The following is a 19098-nucleotide window of genomic DNA, read 5'->3' on the forward strand; positions in this document are numbered from 1 at the left end:
GCCTGTCTTCTGTAGGCTAATATCTGTATACCACCCCTTTGCAGCAGATATATTTACAACAAAAATTTATTAATACTTCAAATGTAAAGAACTGTAATTGTAAAGAAGGTCATACAGATCTGTTTGAATTCCTGATGGGAAATGCTGGTATGTTTCATTTAACTCTGCAGTAAAGAAACTTGGATTTTACTAGGCAATGAAATTTTCTCCTTTAGAATTATATATAGGTTTAGAAGTATTATTAGTTAGAAGAAGATATAAGCATCTATAGTGCTGAAGCTGGAGTTTACCTACTTAATCCTAATATAAGGTTAAACTTCAATTTAATTTGAGTCCCTTTGATATTACTGAAAAAACATGAAGATCATGGTAAAATATTTTATGTTTTGAAACACCTCATACTTTGTAGAGTACTTTGACATTATATTGAATTATTCAAGGGAAATATTATTCCAATCTGAGAGAAACTGATTTTCCCAAAGCCAAAGAGTTTTTAAGACCACACAGTTGCATCAATAGTTACTTAAACTAATAGTGGCCAGAAATGGTTCTGGGTTCTTACGAATCCTTTGGGTACAGAGTTTGTTCTTGTTAGATCAGGCTCAGGCCAATGATCATACTGATTTTAAATAGCCCTAAATGAACTGAATTCATCTCATTGAAGCAGACATGCCTTTCTGCTTGTTTCAAGTTGAAGATAGAGGCTGTAAAAAGTACTCAGTATGAAGCAGTCATTTATTCTCAACTTTTCTGTGGTTTCTTAACAGACATTTGGAACAAAACAGGAGCTGTTAAGTTGGTCAGATGGTCTCCTGACAATAGTGTTGTGGTAGTGACCTGGGAATATGGAGGCCTTTCTTTATGGAGTGTATTTGGAGCCCAGCTGATTTGTACACTTGGAGGAGATTTTGCGTGAGTCAGTAAAGAAATTTTGGACAAAATAACTCCATTTTCTCTGAGACAATACACACACGCGCGCACGCGCATGTAAACTTTGTCATACAGCTACCAGTTTGCCTTATTTGACTTTTACCCCAAAACAGTTTATAAGGTTCAGAATTAATTTATTTAGAATGTATCAATCCTTCATATATCCATCCTCTTTCAGTTGATTGTTCCTTCAATAAAAATGCATTTATTTATCGAACCCCTGTTGTGTATGTGATAAATGTTTGATTCAAGGCTAAATCACACATGAATCTATGTTCAAGGAGCTTATTATCTAATGAGAGCTGTAAACTATTTATATAAGTAGCCAGTAGAAAGTGAAAAATTACATTATCTCATTGAGTTATGGGGTTGACAGAAGAGGGTTAAGGTTAATACTCTGCCCATTTCATGTACTACCCTGAACTTTAGTCCTGACATAATGAGCACACCTGTCCAAACTGCATGACCCTGTCAAGAAATTATTTAGTACCTGGAAGACTGTATCTCAGTGACATACCTAGGTATATTGACCAGGAGTCTCATATTTCACACTGTATTGTGTATTTCTCTTTCAAAGGAAGAAAGTCATTTTTAAAAAAATTAAAGCTGAATGTTTTATGCAATTAGAAGATTCTTTTTAATTTTCTGTTCTGTTTCAGTTATAGGTCAGATGGTACCAAAAAAGATCCCCTTAAAATCAACTCCATGGTAAGTTCTTTCTATAAAATATTGACACGGTGTGGAAAACTTGGTTTTTTTCTTCTTCCTGTTTTCCCTTCATACTGACCTAATGAAATTAAAAAGTTCTTCTAGTCTCATGAGACTCTTCTTACACAGTTCTTGCTTTAATGAAAGTGTTATGTTTAACAGTCTGTCTTTAACAGGCTATCTAATTTTTAATGTTTGATTTTTATTTTGTTTTGATGTGTCCAGCAAGGCCTGTCATCTCTGTGAACACAGTGACTGTTCAGATCAGGCGTTTGTTTTTCCAAAACATACCTGCATTTTTTATGTTATTCAACACCCACTTCCCGTAGCCTCCTTTTAATGTGAAGTGCTCTTTGGGTCTTTTTCCTGGAGGACATGTACATTATATCAAAAGAATTGCAGTCCTTCTTGTAATAGTATTTTTACAGTCAATTTTCAACAGCTTCTGTAGAAAGCAGTGAAGTATAACTACCCTGTCTTTACATAAAATCATTTTCTTACTATAGCCCCCTCTGTACCACCTTTGTGATGTTCGTGGCTGTGAGGCTCAGGCTTATCACTGCCTTTCTCCCCTGCTCCTCAGAGGAAGGCATTTTCTGATCGTGGGTTTCTCGAAGAATTTAAACCACCGTGGTTGCCTTGAACAGGGGTTTCCAACCTTTCATCACCAAGGATCCCATCTGATGACTATCCACACCTTCATACTTTTAAGTTTTCAAACACTGTTTCTGTGACTGCCCATCAGTGCTTCTGAATGGCATGCAACAAATGCAACAACTGGTGTTACCAGCCTCATTAAGCTGATATTTTAATCACAAACTAAGAATCTAAGCATTTTAGTTAACATGTGCAACTGAAACTTTTCAAGGGAAAGCAGAACTTTTGAAATTTTGCAGCAATTCATGGACCTCTCCTCCCAATAGTGTTTTCTTGGCCTTGCAGGATGGGGATTACTACTCTTCCCATGATTTTTTTTTTTTAAGTGATTTTCACAATCATGAAATCTAGTTATAGAATATTAAAATTGACTGGGCCTGGTTAATTTCTTTGAGCTCTCTCATTTTATAGAGGAAGAAACTTACACCCTGTAAAACCAAATACTTTGGCCAAGATAGTACAACTAAATGGTAGGCAAGCTGCAGTGGAAACCCTAGTCTCATAGTCACCAGTCCATTTTCTTTGTTCTGTACAAGATTGTATCTGTTGCAGTGCTTGTTTGTCAAGCTTCAGCTATGTAATGTGGATCTTGTCTCTGTGAGGAAGTTCTTTGTATTTGAGAGGCAGTTAAATTAATAGACAAGTTACAGAGAGCAGTAGGCATTTCTTAACATTTGTAGCTAGGATTAGTACATAGTGTTTTCACTATTCTAGGTGGAGAGCAGTGAGGGTTTCTACTGGTGATCTAAGATGTAGTAGATGTAGGTATATGATTCTTGTCTGTGTTGTTTGCCACGGTATCTCCAGCCTTCAGAAGTAATTAATAATGCTTATTGTTGGTTATTTGAGAATTTAAATATTTAAAACCAGGAAAAATAACTAATTTTCTATTACTTTGATTTCCCCCTCTTCTTTTTCTTCCCCCGTCTTTCCCTAAGAGCTGGGGTGCTGAAGGCTATCACCTCTGGGTAATCAGTGGATTTGGTTCTCAAAATACTGAAAATGAGTCTGACTCCAAGAGTATAGTTAAACAGCCTGGTATTCTACTGTTTCAGTTTATCAAGAGTGCACTCACTGTAAACCCTTGTATGGTAAGTTTATTTAATTAAAACTCTGTTTGGTTTTGTTTTTAATGGCTTTCATGTTAGAACATATCAGACACATATGCCCTTATGACACAGATATGTTGCATGTACTCCTAAAATTGGCATACGATCTTCTTTTGTATATTTTCTGTGATTATTAGGTTTCTTTTTAATTTATATTAAATAATACCCCCAAATTTTATTTCTGAGCAGGATTAGCTTTTGGAGGGGATAGGCTGCAAGATCTTAGCTCCCTGACCAGGGATCAGACCTGCACCCTCTGCAGTAGATGCACTGAGTTGTAACCACTGAACCACCACGGAAGTCCCATGCTTTTTTTTTTAAAGTAGGATCGTAAGCAGCTTGAGGAAAAGCAGTGTTTACAGACTTACTTGAATAACTTGAATAAAATTTAGTGTTAATAGCATTCCCCAAAGTGTGTTCCACCAGGCACAATTTGTGAGAAATGTAAATAGCAATTACATAGAATAAGAAAAATTTCTGTTGTCTTGTGTGAAATAAAGGAGTTAAAGAAAGCTGTAGAGATTTTTTTAGCATAGGAATCTAGTCTTTAATATGCTAATGTGCATCATAAAAGTCCAGGAGTTGGTATATAAAAAGCAATATTTCCCTAGCTTACTTACCTATGAATTTTTAAGGAAGACCTGCAAGAAAATAAGCCTAGAATCCTGCTTTGGGAAACACTTCCCCAGATTATAACATAAATTCATGTTTATCAGTCTGAAATATGATATTAATATGCTATGTGTAAGAATAGTATATGTTGCATGATAGAAATGCATATCTTAGTATCTGCCATCAATGGGTTTTTAAATATATGGTGCAGCCAGTTTCTAATTAAAATTTACAACACACTGAGAAAGAATGAAAATACTGTGGATCTCAGACCTTACTACTGTAGTTGAATAATAAGAAAAACAAGAGTAGAGGATTTCTTCCTCTGCTCCCTCATCCAAAATAATAATATAAAAACACCCTGAGTTTTATGTTAAGATGATGTTTGGACTACAATGGGAAGATGAGGGGTCAGGGTGCTGATCTGTCTAATTTATAAAAAACAGTGAGTGCATAATCTGCCTACATTTGAAAACACTGGCCTTTCACAAAAGTAAAAACTTTTTGTCTAAATGTCTTCAGAGCCTGGCATATCCCTTGGTACTAAGCAAGCAGTTATTGAATTGTTCTGAACCAGGACCACAGATGTAGGCTACTCTTCCTCCTCCCCATGATTTAAAAGATCCTCCAGAGTCCAGTTATCCCTGTGTCTAATCCACTCCTTGCCGTGTGGGCACATGGGTGAGCATATACACAAAGTGTCTGACCAGACATGTTTTCTTATCACCATTCATGAGATACTTTATATAAAACTGCTTTGTAAACTGTAGACATTGAGTAGTTTTATTCAGTTTTCAGATGGAAAATCTCTCATAGCATTGCCATTTTGAAGTAGTTGCGAAAGATACTGCTATAGCAGTTGTAACCCTGGGCATGTTTTGGAATCTATATGATAAACTTTAATAAAGATTTTTTTTTACACTGGGAAGAAATCATTAAAATGTTGCCTGTTAGTCTTAAATGTAACAGTGTGAGCAATTTTTATGTAGTCTTGTCCTCTGTGAGGAGAATCAACGCTGAAGTGTATGGTATATTTCCAGCAATAAAACTAAATCGACATTTTACTTACTTTCCACCACCTTATATTGACTTGTTTTTATTTGCTTCCCTTCCCTCTGCTTCCTTTTTTTCTCATCTAGAGTAACCAAGAGCAAGTGTTGCTTCAGGGGGAGGATCGATTGTACTTGAACTGTGGAGAGGCCTCACAGAGCCAGAATCCCAGGAGTTCTTCAGCTCACTCTGATCACAAAACCCATCGGGAAAAGAGCCCCTTTGCAGATGGCAGTTTAGAGTCTCAGAGTTTAAGCACTTTACTTGGTCATCGGCATTGGCATGTAGTACAGGTAAGTCTTGAGATGCTGTTGACTAGTGACTTAGTCCTTGCTAAGGTAGCACCTAAAACAGATGTTTAAGTAGTTCATTTGCTGCTTTAGAGAACTGAGGAGCTTTCTAACCTTTTTTGACTGTGACTCTCTTCTGCTTTTCTGTGCTCTTGTCCTCTTGTCTTCTCCTTTCTTTCCCCCTGATGTAGATTGTATTCCCACCTGGTTTAAGTCCATTAATAAGTGAATAGTTTGAAAAACTACAAGTGTATGCTTTGCCTTTTATGGTGCAGGAATGTTTATTTTACTCCCAGCCTTCTTTTGGTACAAATTTGGCTCTAGATTTGCAGAGGGAGAAGAGTGGTAATTTCATGAAAAGTGACAGTCAGTTAGTCCCCTGTCCATATGACCCTGTAGTCCTAATGGGTGCACATTGAGGTTAATTGCCTGACTCTGGACCCAAGTTGAAGACTTGTCTAGAGCATTACTGTTAATAATTTTATTGTTACTCAGTCTTACTCCAGATTATTTACTCATTCTGATATAACTTTCAAATTAGTGGTTTCTTTTAGTAATTCTGATAAATTGACATTTAATATAGAAATTCTGAGGTTTGAAAACAAAATTAATTTGGACAAATTAGTAAATTGAAGTTTCTTGAAAGAAACTTTCATACATATTTGAGAGTCCTGAGTGTTTTCTTCCCAGTTTTGTCACCAAAGTGTCTTAGGTACATCAGAGTCTACTCTTGAGTCAGTTTCTTTTAGTCATTGTCTATTTCCACAATTCTTTGTTTTCTACATTCTATACTTTTACCTTACTAGCTTACTTCACCTCCCATGTTATTTTCAATTGACTTTGAGTGGAGATAATGAGAGATAGAAGAATGGTCACTGTGTGAAAAATTAAAGGAAGACTATCTCCTACATTGACATGTGGTATACACTAAAAGAAAATGTATTTAACTTACATTGATAAATTCATAAAATCAAACAATGTGCATACCATTTTATAATTAGTAACAGTTATTAAATAAAACTGCATCAGCTACTTCCTTGACTAAAATTTTCCACTGCTCCCTTCTCTCCTATAGCCATTTCTCTGCTATTTTCATTCCCCCATACTTTGAACTATTCATTCTACACTGACCTAGCATGAATGCCAGTTCTGCCTAGCCAGGTCTGTGTTGCCAGAGAGCCAAGTAGAGCAGAGGATCGAAGAAGGTAGGTCTGGAACTCAAAAATCCATCAGGCAATAACAAAAACGGAACTTCCTTCCAGCTCAAAAATTCAGTGATTCTGTGATTCATAGCCATTTATGAAGTATCCTGTGTTAGAAGCATATAACACTGCTTTTACAACTTCAGACAAATAGGTACTAGCAAGATTTTTCTGTCATTCTGTTCTTTAGATATCTAAAATATTCAGAAAGATAAACTTAACTCTAGCTTTACCTAATGGTTTCCTTTTCCTTAAAAACTAATAAAAATAATGCTAGAGTTGTTGTATTCCCCCCAGATTAAGTTATAATGGACTCATAGAATTTTTAGAGCTGGAAGGACCTTAGCAATCATGTAGTCCAACTAGATTTTATACATGAGGAAATTGAAGCTCAGGGAAGTTAGGTGACTTGCCCAAGGTCACACAGCAGAATAGTGGCAGACTTGATCCTTATCATGATACAAATTAAGGGAATAATAGAACCTATTTTAAAACCTAGATACTAAATGTTAAAGCATATAATATACTGCTGACTTAGATCTAGTAATAAAACCTAGCATGTGCCTACTTGGCATTGTTTTTACTTTGAGTTGCCCTATGCTATGTTTGCTGGTAATCCAGCCTCAAGAGTCAATGCAGTGTTTTGGTGGTATGTGTTTGGTAGTGTGGTTTACAGTGTCCATATAATGCTAATGCTTTACCTTCCATACATTTTAGCCTTTAGTAAGTATTCCCTGAAGAAACATGGGTGCCTGTCTAATTCTGCCTTCAGCACATTCTCTTATCCAGGAGAGTGCCTGCATCCTCCATTAAAGTGGCTTTGTTTGTGTGATTAATATTTTGTATGCTTCTTGTACAGCTTAGAGTTCATCAGATGAGCTCAACTAATTCTGCTGCTCTGTCTGTTCCCCATCTAGATTCCTAGGTTTTTTGTTTGTTTGTTTAAGCTTTCTACCTTATACTCATTAGTTTCCTGGTCAGAAGACTCTTTGTTAATTATGTTTTCTCCTTTAACAAAAATAACACAAATGCATACTTGTCAGAAGCAGGGTAATGTATCAGGCACTTTGTTAGGGAGGTCAGCAAAGGCTATTATAATTTATAAATTGCCATGTAATTTACAAATTTATAAATTTTATATTGTAAAGGCTATTTAGTTTATAAATGATTTGCTGTCATTCCTACAGTGTGAATCAACTGTTCCAGGTATTTGGCACAGATCAGATCTCCTAGGATGATAGTTTTCACAGTCTCACCAGATACAGACAGAAGTAAATCTGAGGAGGAGACAGGGTTTTAGCAGAATGACTTTAAAGGAAAAAAGGTAGATTTAGGTTCTATGAGAGATGGAAAAATCCTAAGTTGTTAAGAGTAGAGATTCTGTAGCTTAGCACTGGATTTCCCAGTGGTGTGACATGACTTTTGTGCCCTGAGTATGCAGTCCTGACCTGAGTTTTCTTCGTCATTCATTAGCCACCTCTTTTTTTAGTTTTGCCATTTTTTGTTCTCAGTATGAGGGGTGGAACTCAGAAGTTCAGGTAATATGTAGATCTCCTGGGGAAAATTTTTTGTTCTTATTTCATAGCATCTTCAAGACATAAAACTGTATAAATAAAGCTTCAATGTAAGTTTTGAAAGCAAACCATTTGCCATTTGTGGCATCTCATACACTTTTGGAGGATAGAAGAATAAATTGTTTTCTCTTAGATATTCATCAGAGTCTGATCAACTGATAAGATTTAACCTTGGTTCCTGTGATTAGAAACTCTTCATGTTGGAATCCACTTTGGCAGTGAGATCTCACTTCCCACTTTACCCACTCACATTTCATAAATACTATGAAATACCAAGGTTTGGGGGAAGTGGGGCATTTTGTTTGTTTGTTTGTTTTTTCAGTATCTTGAGTGCTAGTTCAGTTGTACTCCAGGAACATCCTTCATCAAGTGACTGTTTTTATTTTCTTCATTCAAAAAAAGAATTTCACTTATAACTACAAAACTACTTTCAAATTTTACTTTGCCACCTGATCATTACCTCAGATTATCATTATTCTGAACTAATTTCACCCATCATAATGAATTTTACTAGTTGGCCTGAATGGTACAGCATATCTGTTAAGATACAAGTTAAGCATTCTTCAAGTATATCTGTCACTTAATTCTGTAAGGTAGGCATCCACACATCAGCAGTTCTGGGGTTAAGAACTTCCTAATGTACTAAAAGTTATTAATTTATTTAGATTTTAGGATGACTAACTGGATAGTAAGTGAAGTCTAACAAAAATAGTTTTATGAATAAATTTTATCAAGATTAATACAGATGTTTTCAGAGTTTTTGGGGGTTTTTTTGCTTGACTTTGGTTTCGTCTTCACATTACACAAAGAAGCTTATTGGCTTTGATTGCATTTACTTGGCTTTTTCATTTGGCTTTCCTTTTTTAAATGTGTAATAATTTTTATTTGAGTAAAAGGCAAATAAATAAATTGAAGGTTCTGTAGTTATTCCGGAACAGAAGATTTTTCCTTTGTTCTGTTGTTCTGTTAATTTTCACCCTTCATTCACCATGTGCTCATGAAATTATTTAATCAGCAGACTAAGAAAGGTCACAGTTTCAATAAAGCTAGACTTGACTTAATATGCATTGATATCTCACAGAGGATTTTCTAAGTTTAAAATTCTCATTAGAGTAATAAAATGACATCATGTACAAAACTGAGACAGACAGCATGGAAAGATAATCTGTTGTTGATGCTGCAGATGTAGAGTTCATATCTGTAATATATTAAAAGTACTTATAGGTGAATAAATAGCCATGACTTATACACACTCTTACGTGTACATGGCTGTTTAGAAACAGAATAAAAACTAACCAGTTGTTTCCCTTGAGCAGTGATGTAAGAGAAGAATTTCAGTTTGTACTTTGTGTACTTATATTTTGTTTAAAATTTATAAGCATGCATTGATTTTTTAATCAGAAAAATATAAAAATAAGAAAGAGAGTTCTATTTAAAAAAAAAAAACTCTTGCTGAGGCTCTGATTTTATTAGATAAGATTTTAGGGATGGTTCATATCAGCAAAACCAGACTGTTCATCTACACAGTTCTTGGCTACCATTGTAGATGCTTCTCTAAATATCTTTTGTCATTCCATTATTTATTGAGTGTTCAATATTTAAAACAAACAAAAACTGTATAGAGAAAAAAGAGGAAAGCCTGATGTGTAAAAACATATAATGAAATGGATGAGACAGGAGATATGCAATATTGGCTGCTAGTAATACTCATTATTTGGGAGCACTTTAAACATTACAGGAAAATTAATCTCATATTATGATGCTAATGCTTTACATTTAAATATAGTAAACATTTCAAAAGTCTTACAAACTGATGTGTTATTTCCTAGATTTCCAGCACCTATCTAGAGAGCAATTGGCCTATACGGGTGAGTTATTTGTTACTTTGTTGGTGTTAACTTTCATTGGATGGCATGTGCTGCAAGAGGTATTCTGGGGATTGAGCCTTTCAGTGGGTGCATTGATAGAAGTTTCAGTGCTTGATTCCTTGTACATTGTTAGTGTAAATCTATAATTTTGTTAAATATAACTTAAATATGAGTTTTGAATTTAGCATTTTATATTTAATTCACTTAGCAAATGTTTATTAATAGTCTGCCGTCCTGACATAATCCTTAGCTCTTATGTCTAAATAAAAAATTCAAGGAAGAGATCTTAATTTTTTTTAATTCAGTTTTCAGCTATTGATAAACTTGGCCAGAATATTGCTGTTGTTGGCAAGTTTGGTTTTGCACATTACTCTTTACTCACCAAAAAATGGAAGCTTTTTGGAAACATTACCCAGGTTAGTCTTTTTGAAATTAAAAACCTATTTCTCAAAGTGTGGGAGAACTACAATATGAATTAAGTATAGAGTAAACCACTGCTTACTTACTAAGAAGTAAAATCAAGACATTACAAAATGACTGAATTGTGTCCAAGGGTCAGTTCTGATAAGGTACTTGGTATTTGATAATGGATTTTGTATTGAGATAGTTGTTGTTCAGTTGCTAAGTTGTGTCCAACTCTTTGCAACCCCTTGGACTGCAGCATGCCAGGCCCCGCTGTCCCTTACCATCACCTGGAGTTCGCCCAAGTTCATGTCTGTTGAGATAGATAGTTTGTTTTTAATTCTTGTTAAGATTAGACGCTAATCCTGTAATTGAAAATTTACTCTTCCATTTCAGGTAGAGTTCATCAGATATGATTGGAATAAATCTCCACAAATTTGAGGTTGTTCCCTGCTTGTCTGTGTACAATATAAACATCTGGGTAGCATACAAATGTGCATTTGGATTTTGCAAGAATCAAATAGGAGGAAAAGAAAAGGAAGTTGACATTTACTCAGTGCCTGCTATGTACCAGGCACTTTTCATATATCTCACTGATCTTAATAACAACCCAGTGAGGGCACTGCTATTACCATTTTATGTAGGATTCAGAGTCAGGCAGCTGGTAAACGATAAAGCCAGAATGTAAACCAAGATGTACTGAATGTGGAATAATGATGCTACATGGTTCCCAGTGACTTTGAATGATGTATTTTCTGTCTTACAGAAATACACATTTTTTTCAAAATAGGATCTGAATCATTATTAATAAAGGCCCTCGAGTAACACTTTATGTTGTCGGGAGGGAGGAATAGAGAGTGGAGCAGAAATAATTAGAGCTTTCATTGTCTGATTAGGAATATTTTACAAATGTATTACTGGCAAGAATAAATGTGTGTATATATATATATATATATATTTTTTTTTTTTTTTTTTAAGGAGCAGAATATGATTGTGACAGGTGGCTTAGCCTGGTGGAATGATTTTATTGTCCTTGCATGTTATAACATAAGTGATCGTCAAGAAGAGGTATGTTTTTGTTCTCTCAGAAATAATAGATTTTTATATTTTAAAAATATTAAGCATTATTTAAGGGCTTTCCAGGTGGCTCAGACAGTAAATTATCTGCCTGCCAAAGATCCCCTAGAAAAGGAAATGACAACCCACTCCACTATTCTTGCCTGGAAATCGCATGGACAGAGGCAGGCTACAGTCCATGGGGTAACAAAGAGACACAACTGAGTGACTAACATTTTTCACTTTCACAAGCGTTGTTTTATTTTTTTTCCATTTATTTTTATTAGTTGGAGGCTAATTACTTTACAGTATTGTAGTGGTTTTTGCCATACATTGACATGAATCAGCCATGGATTTACATGTGTTCCCCATCCTGATCCCCCCTCTCGCCTCCCTCCCCACCCCATCCCTCTGGGTCTTCCCAGTGCTCCAGCCCTGAGCACTTGTCTCATGCATCCAACCTGGGCTGGCGATCTGTTTCACCCTTGGTAGTATACTTGTTTCAATGCTGTTCTCTCAAAACATCCCACCCTCGCCTTCTCCCACAGAGTCCAAAAGTCTGTTCCGTACATCTGTGTCTCTTTTTCTGTTTTGCATATAGGGTTATCGTTACCATCTTTCTAAATTCCATATATATGCGTTAGTATACTGTATTGGTCTTTATCTTTCTCGCTTACTTCACTCTGTGATGGGCTCCAGTTTCATCCATCTCATTAGAACTGGTTCAAATGTATTCTTTTTAACGGCTGAGTAATATGTACCACAGCTTCCTTATCCATTCTTCTGCTGATGGGCATCTAGGTTGCTTCCATGTCTTGGCTATTATAAACAGTGCTGCGATGAACATTGGGGTGCACGTGTCTCTTTCAGATCTGGTTTCCTCGGTGTGTATGCCCAGGAGTGGGATTGCTGGGTCATATGGCAGTTCTATTTCCAGTTTTTTAAGAAATCCCCACACTGTTCTCCATAGCAGCTGTACTAGTTTGCATTCCCACCAACAGTGTAAGAGGGTTCCATTTTCTCCACACCCTCTCCAGCATTTATTGCTTGTAGACTTTTGGATAGCAGCCATCCTGACTGGTGTCTAATGGTACCTCATTGTGGGTTTGATTTGCATTTCTCTGATAATGAGTGATGTTGAGCATCTTTTCATGTGTTTGTTAGCCATCTGTATGTCTTCTTTGGAGAAATAATGTCTGTTTAGTTCTTTGGCCCATTTTTTGATTGGGTCATTTTTCTGGAATTGAGCTGCAGGAGTTGCTTGTATATTTTTGAGATTAATCCTTTGTTGCTTCATTTGCTATTATTTTCTCCCATTCTGAAAGCTGTTTTTTCACCTTGCTTATAGTTTCCTTTGTTGTGCAAAAGCTTTTAAGTTTCATTAGGTCCCATTTGTTTAGTTTTGCTTTAATTTCCAATATTCTGGGGGGTGGGTCATAGAGGATCCTGCTGTGATTTATGTCGGAGAGTGTTTTGCCTATGTTCTCCTCTAGGAGTTGTAGAGTTTCTGGCCTTACATTTAGATCTTTAATCCATTTTGGGATTATTTTTGTGTATGGTGTTAGAAAGTGTTCTAGTTTCATTCTTTTACAAGTGGTTGACCAGTTTTTCCAGCACCACTTGTTAAAGAGGTCGTCTTTTTTGCATTGTATATCCTTGCCTCCTTTGTCAAAGATAAGGTGTCCATAGGTACGTGGATTTATCTCTGGGCTTTCTACTTTGTTCCATTGATCTATATTCTTTCAATCCATGAACACGGTATATTTCTCCATCTGTTTGTGTCCTCTTTGATTTGTTTCATCAGTGTTTTATAGTTTTCTATGTATAGGTCTTTTGTTTCTTTAGGTAGATATACTCCTAAGTATTTTATTCTTTTTGTTGCCATGGTGAATGGTATTATTTCCTTAATTTCTCTTTCTGTTTTCTCATTGTTAGTGTATAGGAATGCAAGCGATTTCTATGTGTTAATTTTGTATCCTGCAACTTTACTATATTCATTAATTAGCTCTAGTAATTTTCTGGTAGAGTCTTTAAGGTTTTCTATGTAGAGGATCATGTCATCTGCAAACAGTGAGAGTTTCATTTCTTCTTTTACTATCTGGATTCCTTTTATTTCTTTTTCTGCTCTGATTGCTGTGGCCAACACTTCCAAAACTATGTTGAATAGTAGTGGTGAGAGTGGGCACCCTTGTCTTGTTCCTGATTTTAGGGGAAATGCTTTCGATTTTTCACCATTGAGGGTAGTGCTTGCTGTGGGTTTGTCATATATAGCTTTTATTATGTTGAGCCATGTTCCTTCCATTCCTGCTTTCTGGAGAGTTTTAATCAATTGAATTTTGTCAGTGGCTTTTCCTGCATCTTTTGAGATAATCATATGGTTTTTATCTTTCAATTTGTTAATGTGGTGTATTACATTGATTGATTTGTGGATATTAAAGAGTCCTTGCATTCCTGGGATAAAGCCCACTTGGTCATGATGTATGATTTTTTTTAATATGTTGTTAGATTCTGTTTGCTAGAATTTTGTTGAGGATTTTTGCATCTATGTTCATCAGTGATATTGGCCTGTAGTTTTTTTTGTGACATCTTTGTCTGGTTTTGGAATTAGGGTGATGGTGGCCTCATAGAATGAGTTTGGAAGTTTACCTTCTTCAATTTTGTGGAAGAGTTTGAGTAAGATAGGTGTTAGCTCTTCTCTAAATTTTTGGTAGAATTCAGCTGTGAAGCCATCTGGTCCTGGGCTTTTGTTTGATGGAAGATTTCTGATTACAGTTTCGATTTCCTTGCTTGTGATGGGTTTGTTAAGATCTTCTATTTCTTCCTGGATCAGTTTTGGAAAGTTATACTTTTCTAAGAACTTGTCCATTTCTTCCAAGTTGTCCATTTTATTGGCATAGAGATGCTGGTAGTAGTCTCTTATGATCCTTTGTATTTCAGTGTTGTCTATTGTGATCTCTGCATTTTCATTTCTAATTTTGTTAATTTGCTTCTTCTCCCTTTGTTTCTTAATGAGTCTTGCTAACGGTTTGTCAATTTTGTTTATTTTTTCAAAAAACCAGCTTTTAGCTTTGTTGATTTTTGCTATGGTCTCTTTAGTTTCTTTTGCATTTATTTCTGCCCTAATTTTTAAGATTTCTTTCCTTCTACTAACCCTGGGGTTCTTCATTTCTTCCTTCTCTAATTGCTTTAGGTGTAGAGTTAGGTTATTTATTTGACTTTTTTCTTGTTTCTTGAGGTAAGCCTGTAATGTTATGAACCTTCCCCTTAGCACTGCTTTTACTGTGTCCCATAGGTTTTGGGTTGTTGTGTTTTCATTTTCATTTGTTTCTATGCATATTTTTATTTCTTTTTTGATTTCTTCTGTGATTTGTTGGTTATTCAGAAGTGTGTTATTTAGCCTCCATATGTTTGAATTTTTAATAATTTTTTCCTGTAATTGAGATTTAATCTTACTGCACTGTGGTCAGAAAAGATGACTGGGATGTTTTCAATTTTTTTTGAATTTCCCAAGGCTAGATTTATGGCCCAGGATGTGATCTATTCTGGAGAACGTTCCGTGTGCACTTGAGAAAAAGGTGAAATTGATTGTTTTGGGGTGAAATGTCCTATAGATATCAATTAGGTCTAGCTGGTCCATTGTGTCCTTTAAAGTTTGTGTTTCCTTGTTAATTTTCTGTTTAGTTGATCTATCCACAGTTTTGAGTGGGGTATTAAAGTCTCCCACTATTATTGTGTTACTGTTAATTTCCCCTTTCATACTTGTTAGCATTTGCCTTACATATTGTGGTGCTCCTATATTGGGCGCATATATATTTATAATTGTTATATCTTCTTCTTGGATTGATCCTTTGATCATTATGTAGTGTCCTTCTTTGTCTCTCTTCACAGCTTTTATTTTAAAGTCTATTTTATCTGATATGAGTATTGTGACTCCTACTTTCTTTTGGTCTCCGTTTGCGTGAAATATTTTTTTCCAGCCCTTCACTTTTAGTCTGTATGTGTCCCTTGTTTTGAGGTGGGTCTCTTGTAGACAGCATATATAGGGGTCTTGTTTTTGTATCCATTCAGCCAGTCTTTGTCTTTTGGTTTGAGCATCAACCCATTTATATTTAAGGTAATTATTGATAGGTATGGTCCCGTTGTCACTTACTTTGTTGTTTTGGGTTCGCCTTTTACAGCCTTTCTGTGTTTCCTGTCTAGAGAAGATCCTTTAGTATTTGTTGAAGAGCTGGCTTGGTGGTGCTGAATTCTCTCAGCTTTTGCTTGTCTGTAAAGCTTTTGAATTCTCCTTCATATCTGAATGAGATCCTTGCTGGGTACAGTAATCTAGGTTGTAGGTTATTCTCTTTAATTACTTGAAGTATGTCCTGCCATTCCCTTCTGGCCTGAAGGGTTGCTATTGATAGATCAGCTGTTGTTCTTATGGGAATCCCTTTGTGTGTTATTTGTTGTTTCTCCCTTGCTGCTTTTAATATTTGTTCTTTGTGTTTGATCTTTGTTAATTTGATTAATATGTGTCTTGGGGTGTTTCGCCTTGGGTTTATCCTGTTTGGGACTCTCTGGGTTTCTTGGACCTGTGTGACTATTTTCTTTCCCATTTTAGGGAAGTTTTCAGCTATTATCTCCTCGAGTATTTTCTCATGGCCTTTCTTTTTGTCTTCTTCTTCTGGGACTCCTATGATTTGAATGTTGGGGCGTTTCACATTGTCCCAGAGGTCCCTGAAGTTGTCCTCATTTCTTTTGATTCTTTTTTCTTTTTTCCTCTCTGCTTCATTTATTTTCACCATTTTATCTTCTATCTCACTTATCCTATCTTCTGTCTCCGTTTTTCTACTGTTGGTTCCTTCCAGAATGTTTTTGATCTCATTTATTGCATTATTCATTTTTAATTGACTTTTTTATTTCTTCTAGGTCTTTATTAAACATTTCTTGCATCTTCTCAATCTTTGTCTCCAGGCTATTTATCTGTAACTCCATTTTGTTTTCAAGATTTTGGATCATTTTTATTATCATTATTCTAAATTCTTTTTCAGGTAGATTCCCTATCTCCTCTTTTGTTTGACTTGGTGGGCATTTTTCATGTTCCTTTACCTGCTGGGTATTTCTCTGCCTTTTCATCTTGTTTAGATTACTGTGTCTGGAGTGGCCTTTCTGTATTCTGGTGGTCTGTGGTTCCTTTTTATTGTGGAGGTTTCTCCCCGTGGGTGGGGTTAGACGATTGGCTTGTCAAGGTTTCCTGGTTAGGGAAGCTTGTGTCGGTGTTCTGGTGCGTGGAACTGGATTTCTTCTCTCTGGAGTGCAATGGAGTGTCCAGTAGTGAGTTCTGAGATGGGTCTGTGTGTCAGGTGTGACTTTGGGCAGCCTGTATGTTGACGCTCAGGGCTGTGTTCCTGCATTGCTGGAGAATTTGCGTGGTATGTCTTGCTCTGGAACTTATTGGCTCTTAGGTGGTGGTTGGTTTCAGTATAGGTATGGAGGCTTTTGGATGATCTTTTATTACTTAATGTTCCCTGTAGTCAGGAGTTTTCTGGTGTTCTCAGGTTTTGGGCTTAAGTCCCCTGCCTCTGGATTTCAGTCTTATTCTTACAGTAGCCTCAAGACTTCTCCAACTATACAGCACTGATAATAAAACTTCTGGGTTAATGGTGAAAAGATTCTCCACCATGAGGGACACCCAGAGAGGTTCACAGAGTTACATGAAGAAGAGGAGAGGGAGGAGGGAGATAGAGATGAGCAGGCAGAGAAAAAGGGGGACTCAAGAGGAGGAGACAGATCTACGCAGTTCTCTGTTCCCTAAGTGTTCTCCGATGCCCAGACACCCACAGAGATTCACAGAATTGGATTGGGAAGAGAAGGGTGAGGGAGGAAATAGAGGTGATCTGAGGGAGATAATGGAGAGTCAAAAGTGGGAGAGAATAATCAACACACTCCTGAATAAAAATAGGTACTGAATATTGGATTCCTAAATGTCCAAAATTGATATCAAATACTGAAAAACAAAGATTAAAAATCTAGAGTAGAGGTTAGACTCTTAAAAAATACAATATAAAAACAAAACCACAAAAAATTTAAGAAATATATATGAAGTTCAGTTTAAAAATAGGGCCTCTTTTTTTTTTTTGCAAGGTTATAGTGAAATGAAAATGAACATGTATATTATCAAGGGTGAAACAGATCACCAGCCCAGGTTGGATACATGAGACAAGTGCTCAGGGCTGGTGCACTGGGAAGACCCAGAGGGATCAGGTGGAGAGGGAGGTGGGAGGGGGGATCGGGATGGGGAAAACATGTAAATCCATGGCTGATTCATGTCATTGTATGGCAAAAACCACTACAATACTGTAAAGTAATTAGCCTCCAACTAATAAAAATAAATGGAAAAAAAAATTAAGGAGTAATAGAGGACTTTAGAAGAAAATAAGAGAAAAAAAGAAAAAAAATTTTTTAATAAAAAAGTAAAAATATATGAAAATGAAAGTTAAGGAGTAATAGAGGAGTAATAGGGAATTTTAAAAGAAAATAAAAGAGAAAAAAGAAAAAAAAAGTCAAAATATATCTAGGAATTTCTCTGGAGCTGTTGTGGGCAGTGTGGGTTCGGTTCAGTTTCAGATAGCTCCTTGTTCCAGCTTACACTTCTCGATATCTATAGGCCCCTTCCGATGTAGTTGGTGTTACCTACAGGTATTTTAATCTGTTTTACCGGTCACTTCTGAAGTGATTCCCTTTGTTTATTTGGCTTCTGTTTGCTGGTTTCTTCAGTGTCTAATTTCCGCCCTGACACAAGCTCGCAGAGGTGGTCTCTTGTTTAGGTTCGCTTGTTCAGTTGTGCTGCGGGAAGGGAGGGGCGCTGCAGACAAATGTCACTGGCGTGTGTGGGGAGCACTCACAGTGTTCCGGCCACACTGGGTTTGACCCCGCTCACGGTGAGCGTGTGTGCTTCCCCCATCTACACTGCTCAGGCTCCAGGCTGCTCTATAGGGTGCGGGCCCTGCGTTGTGTGCGGTTCCAGTTTTTGGGTATTCCACAAAAGCAGGGACTCGGTTGGGCCTGCGTTTTGTGCCTTCCCCGCCCGAGCAGCTCAGGCAGCCAGGAGCTTGAGAGGCGCACTCTCCCTCGGTGCGGTGCGCCTTCTCCCCTTCGCGGTCCCAGCCTCAGTTTCCGCCCTCGCCAGTCGGGTGCGTGCGCCTTGTGTCTATTCTCCGGAGCTGGTCTCTAGCCGCGACCCTCCAGGCAGATGTCAACCATCTAGAATCTCAGGAAGTCTTTGGTTAGAAACTGGAAGCCTATTTGCAGTTTGGTAGGGGGTGCCCTCTCTGGGGCTGAGTTTGCCCCTTTCCCTTCCCCCCTGCCTCCTGCCTCAGGCCTGGTCCGCCGCCAGCTAGCTCTTCTCTGGGATCGCTCAGTTCTTCCTTTGTTCTGCGAATGGCCACAGTGTTTTCGGGCCAGTTCATTTTCTCTCTCTCTCTTGCTATCCCACAGTTTTAAGTTGCTATCTCATATTAGCTCCCTCGGATTACCCTCAGGGCATTCAGGCCTGGTCCTTACCCTAAGCAACAGGGCCCACTCCTCTCTGTTCCGCACTTGCTGGTGGCGGATGTGGGCGTCTGGGGTACTTTTCTGCTGTGAGTTGCTTTTAGGCA

At 37.1% G+C, this 19098-nt stretch overlaps 1 protein-coding gene across 7 annotated transcripts in view; it reads left to right on the forward strand.

Moving 5' to 3' along the window:
- The window catches only part of RIC1 (RIC1 homolog, RAB6A GEF complex partner 1), a 141981-nt gene that overhangs the window by 103058 nt on the left and 19825 nt on the right, over positions 1 to 19098 (forward strand). For all 7 annotated transcript variants that reach the window (XM_070480446.1, XM_070480447.1, XM_070480445.1 and 4 more), the window contains 7 exons: positions 768 to 912; positions 1590 to 1638; positions 3234 to 3386; positions 5156 to 5359; positions 9962 to 10000; positions 10306 to 10416; positions 11381 to 11470. In XM_070480446.1, the coding sequence (XP_070336547.1) occupies positions 768 to 912; positions 1590 to 1638; positions 3234 to 3386; positions 5156 to 5359; positions 9962 to 10000; positions 10306 to 10416; positions 11381 to 11470 (791 nt within the window). The remainder of the gene's footprint in view (positions 1 to 767; positions 913 to 1589; positions 1639 to 3233; positions 3387 to 5155; positions 5360 to 9961; positions 10001 to 10305; positions 10417 to 11380; positions 11471 to 19098) is intronic.

Source organism: Odocoileus virginianus, chromosome 18 (assembly GCF_023699985.2).
Source record: "Odocoileus virginianus isolate 20LAN1187 ecotype Illinois chromosome 18, Ovbor_1.2, whole genome shotgun sequence".
Taxonomy (NCBI): domain Eukaryota; kingdom Metazoa; phylum Chordata; class Mammalia; order Artiodactyla; family Cervidae; genus Odocoileus; species Odocoileus virginianus.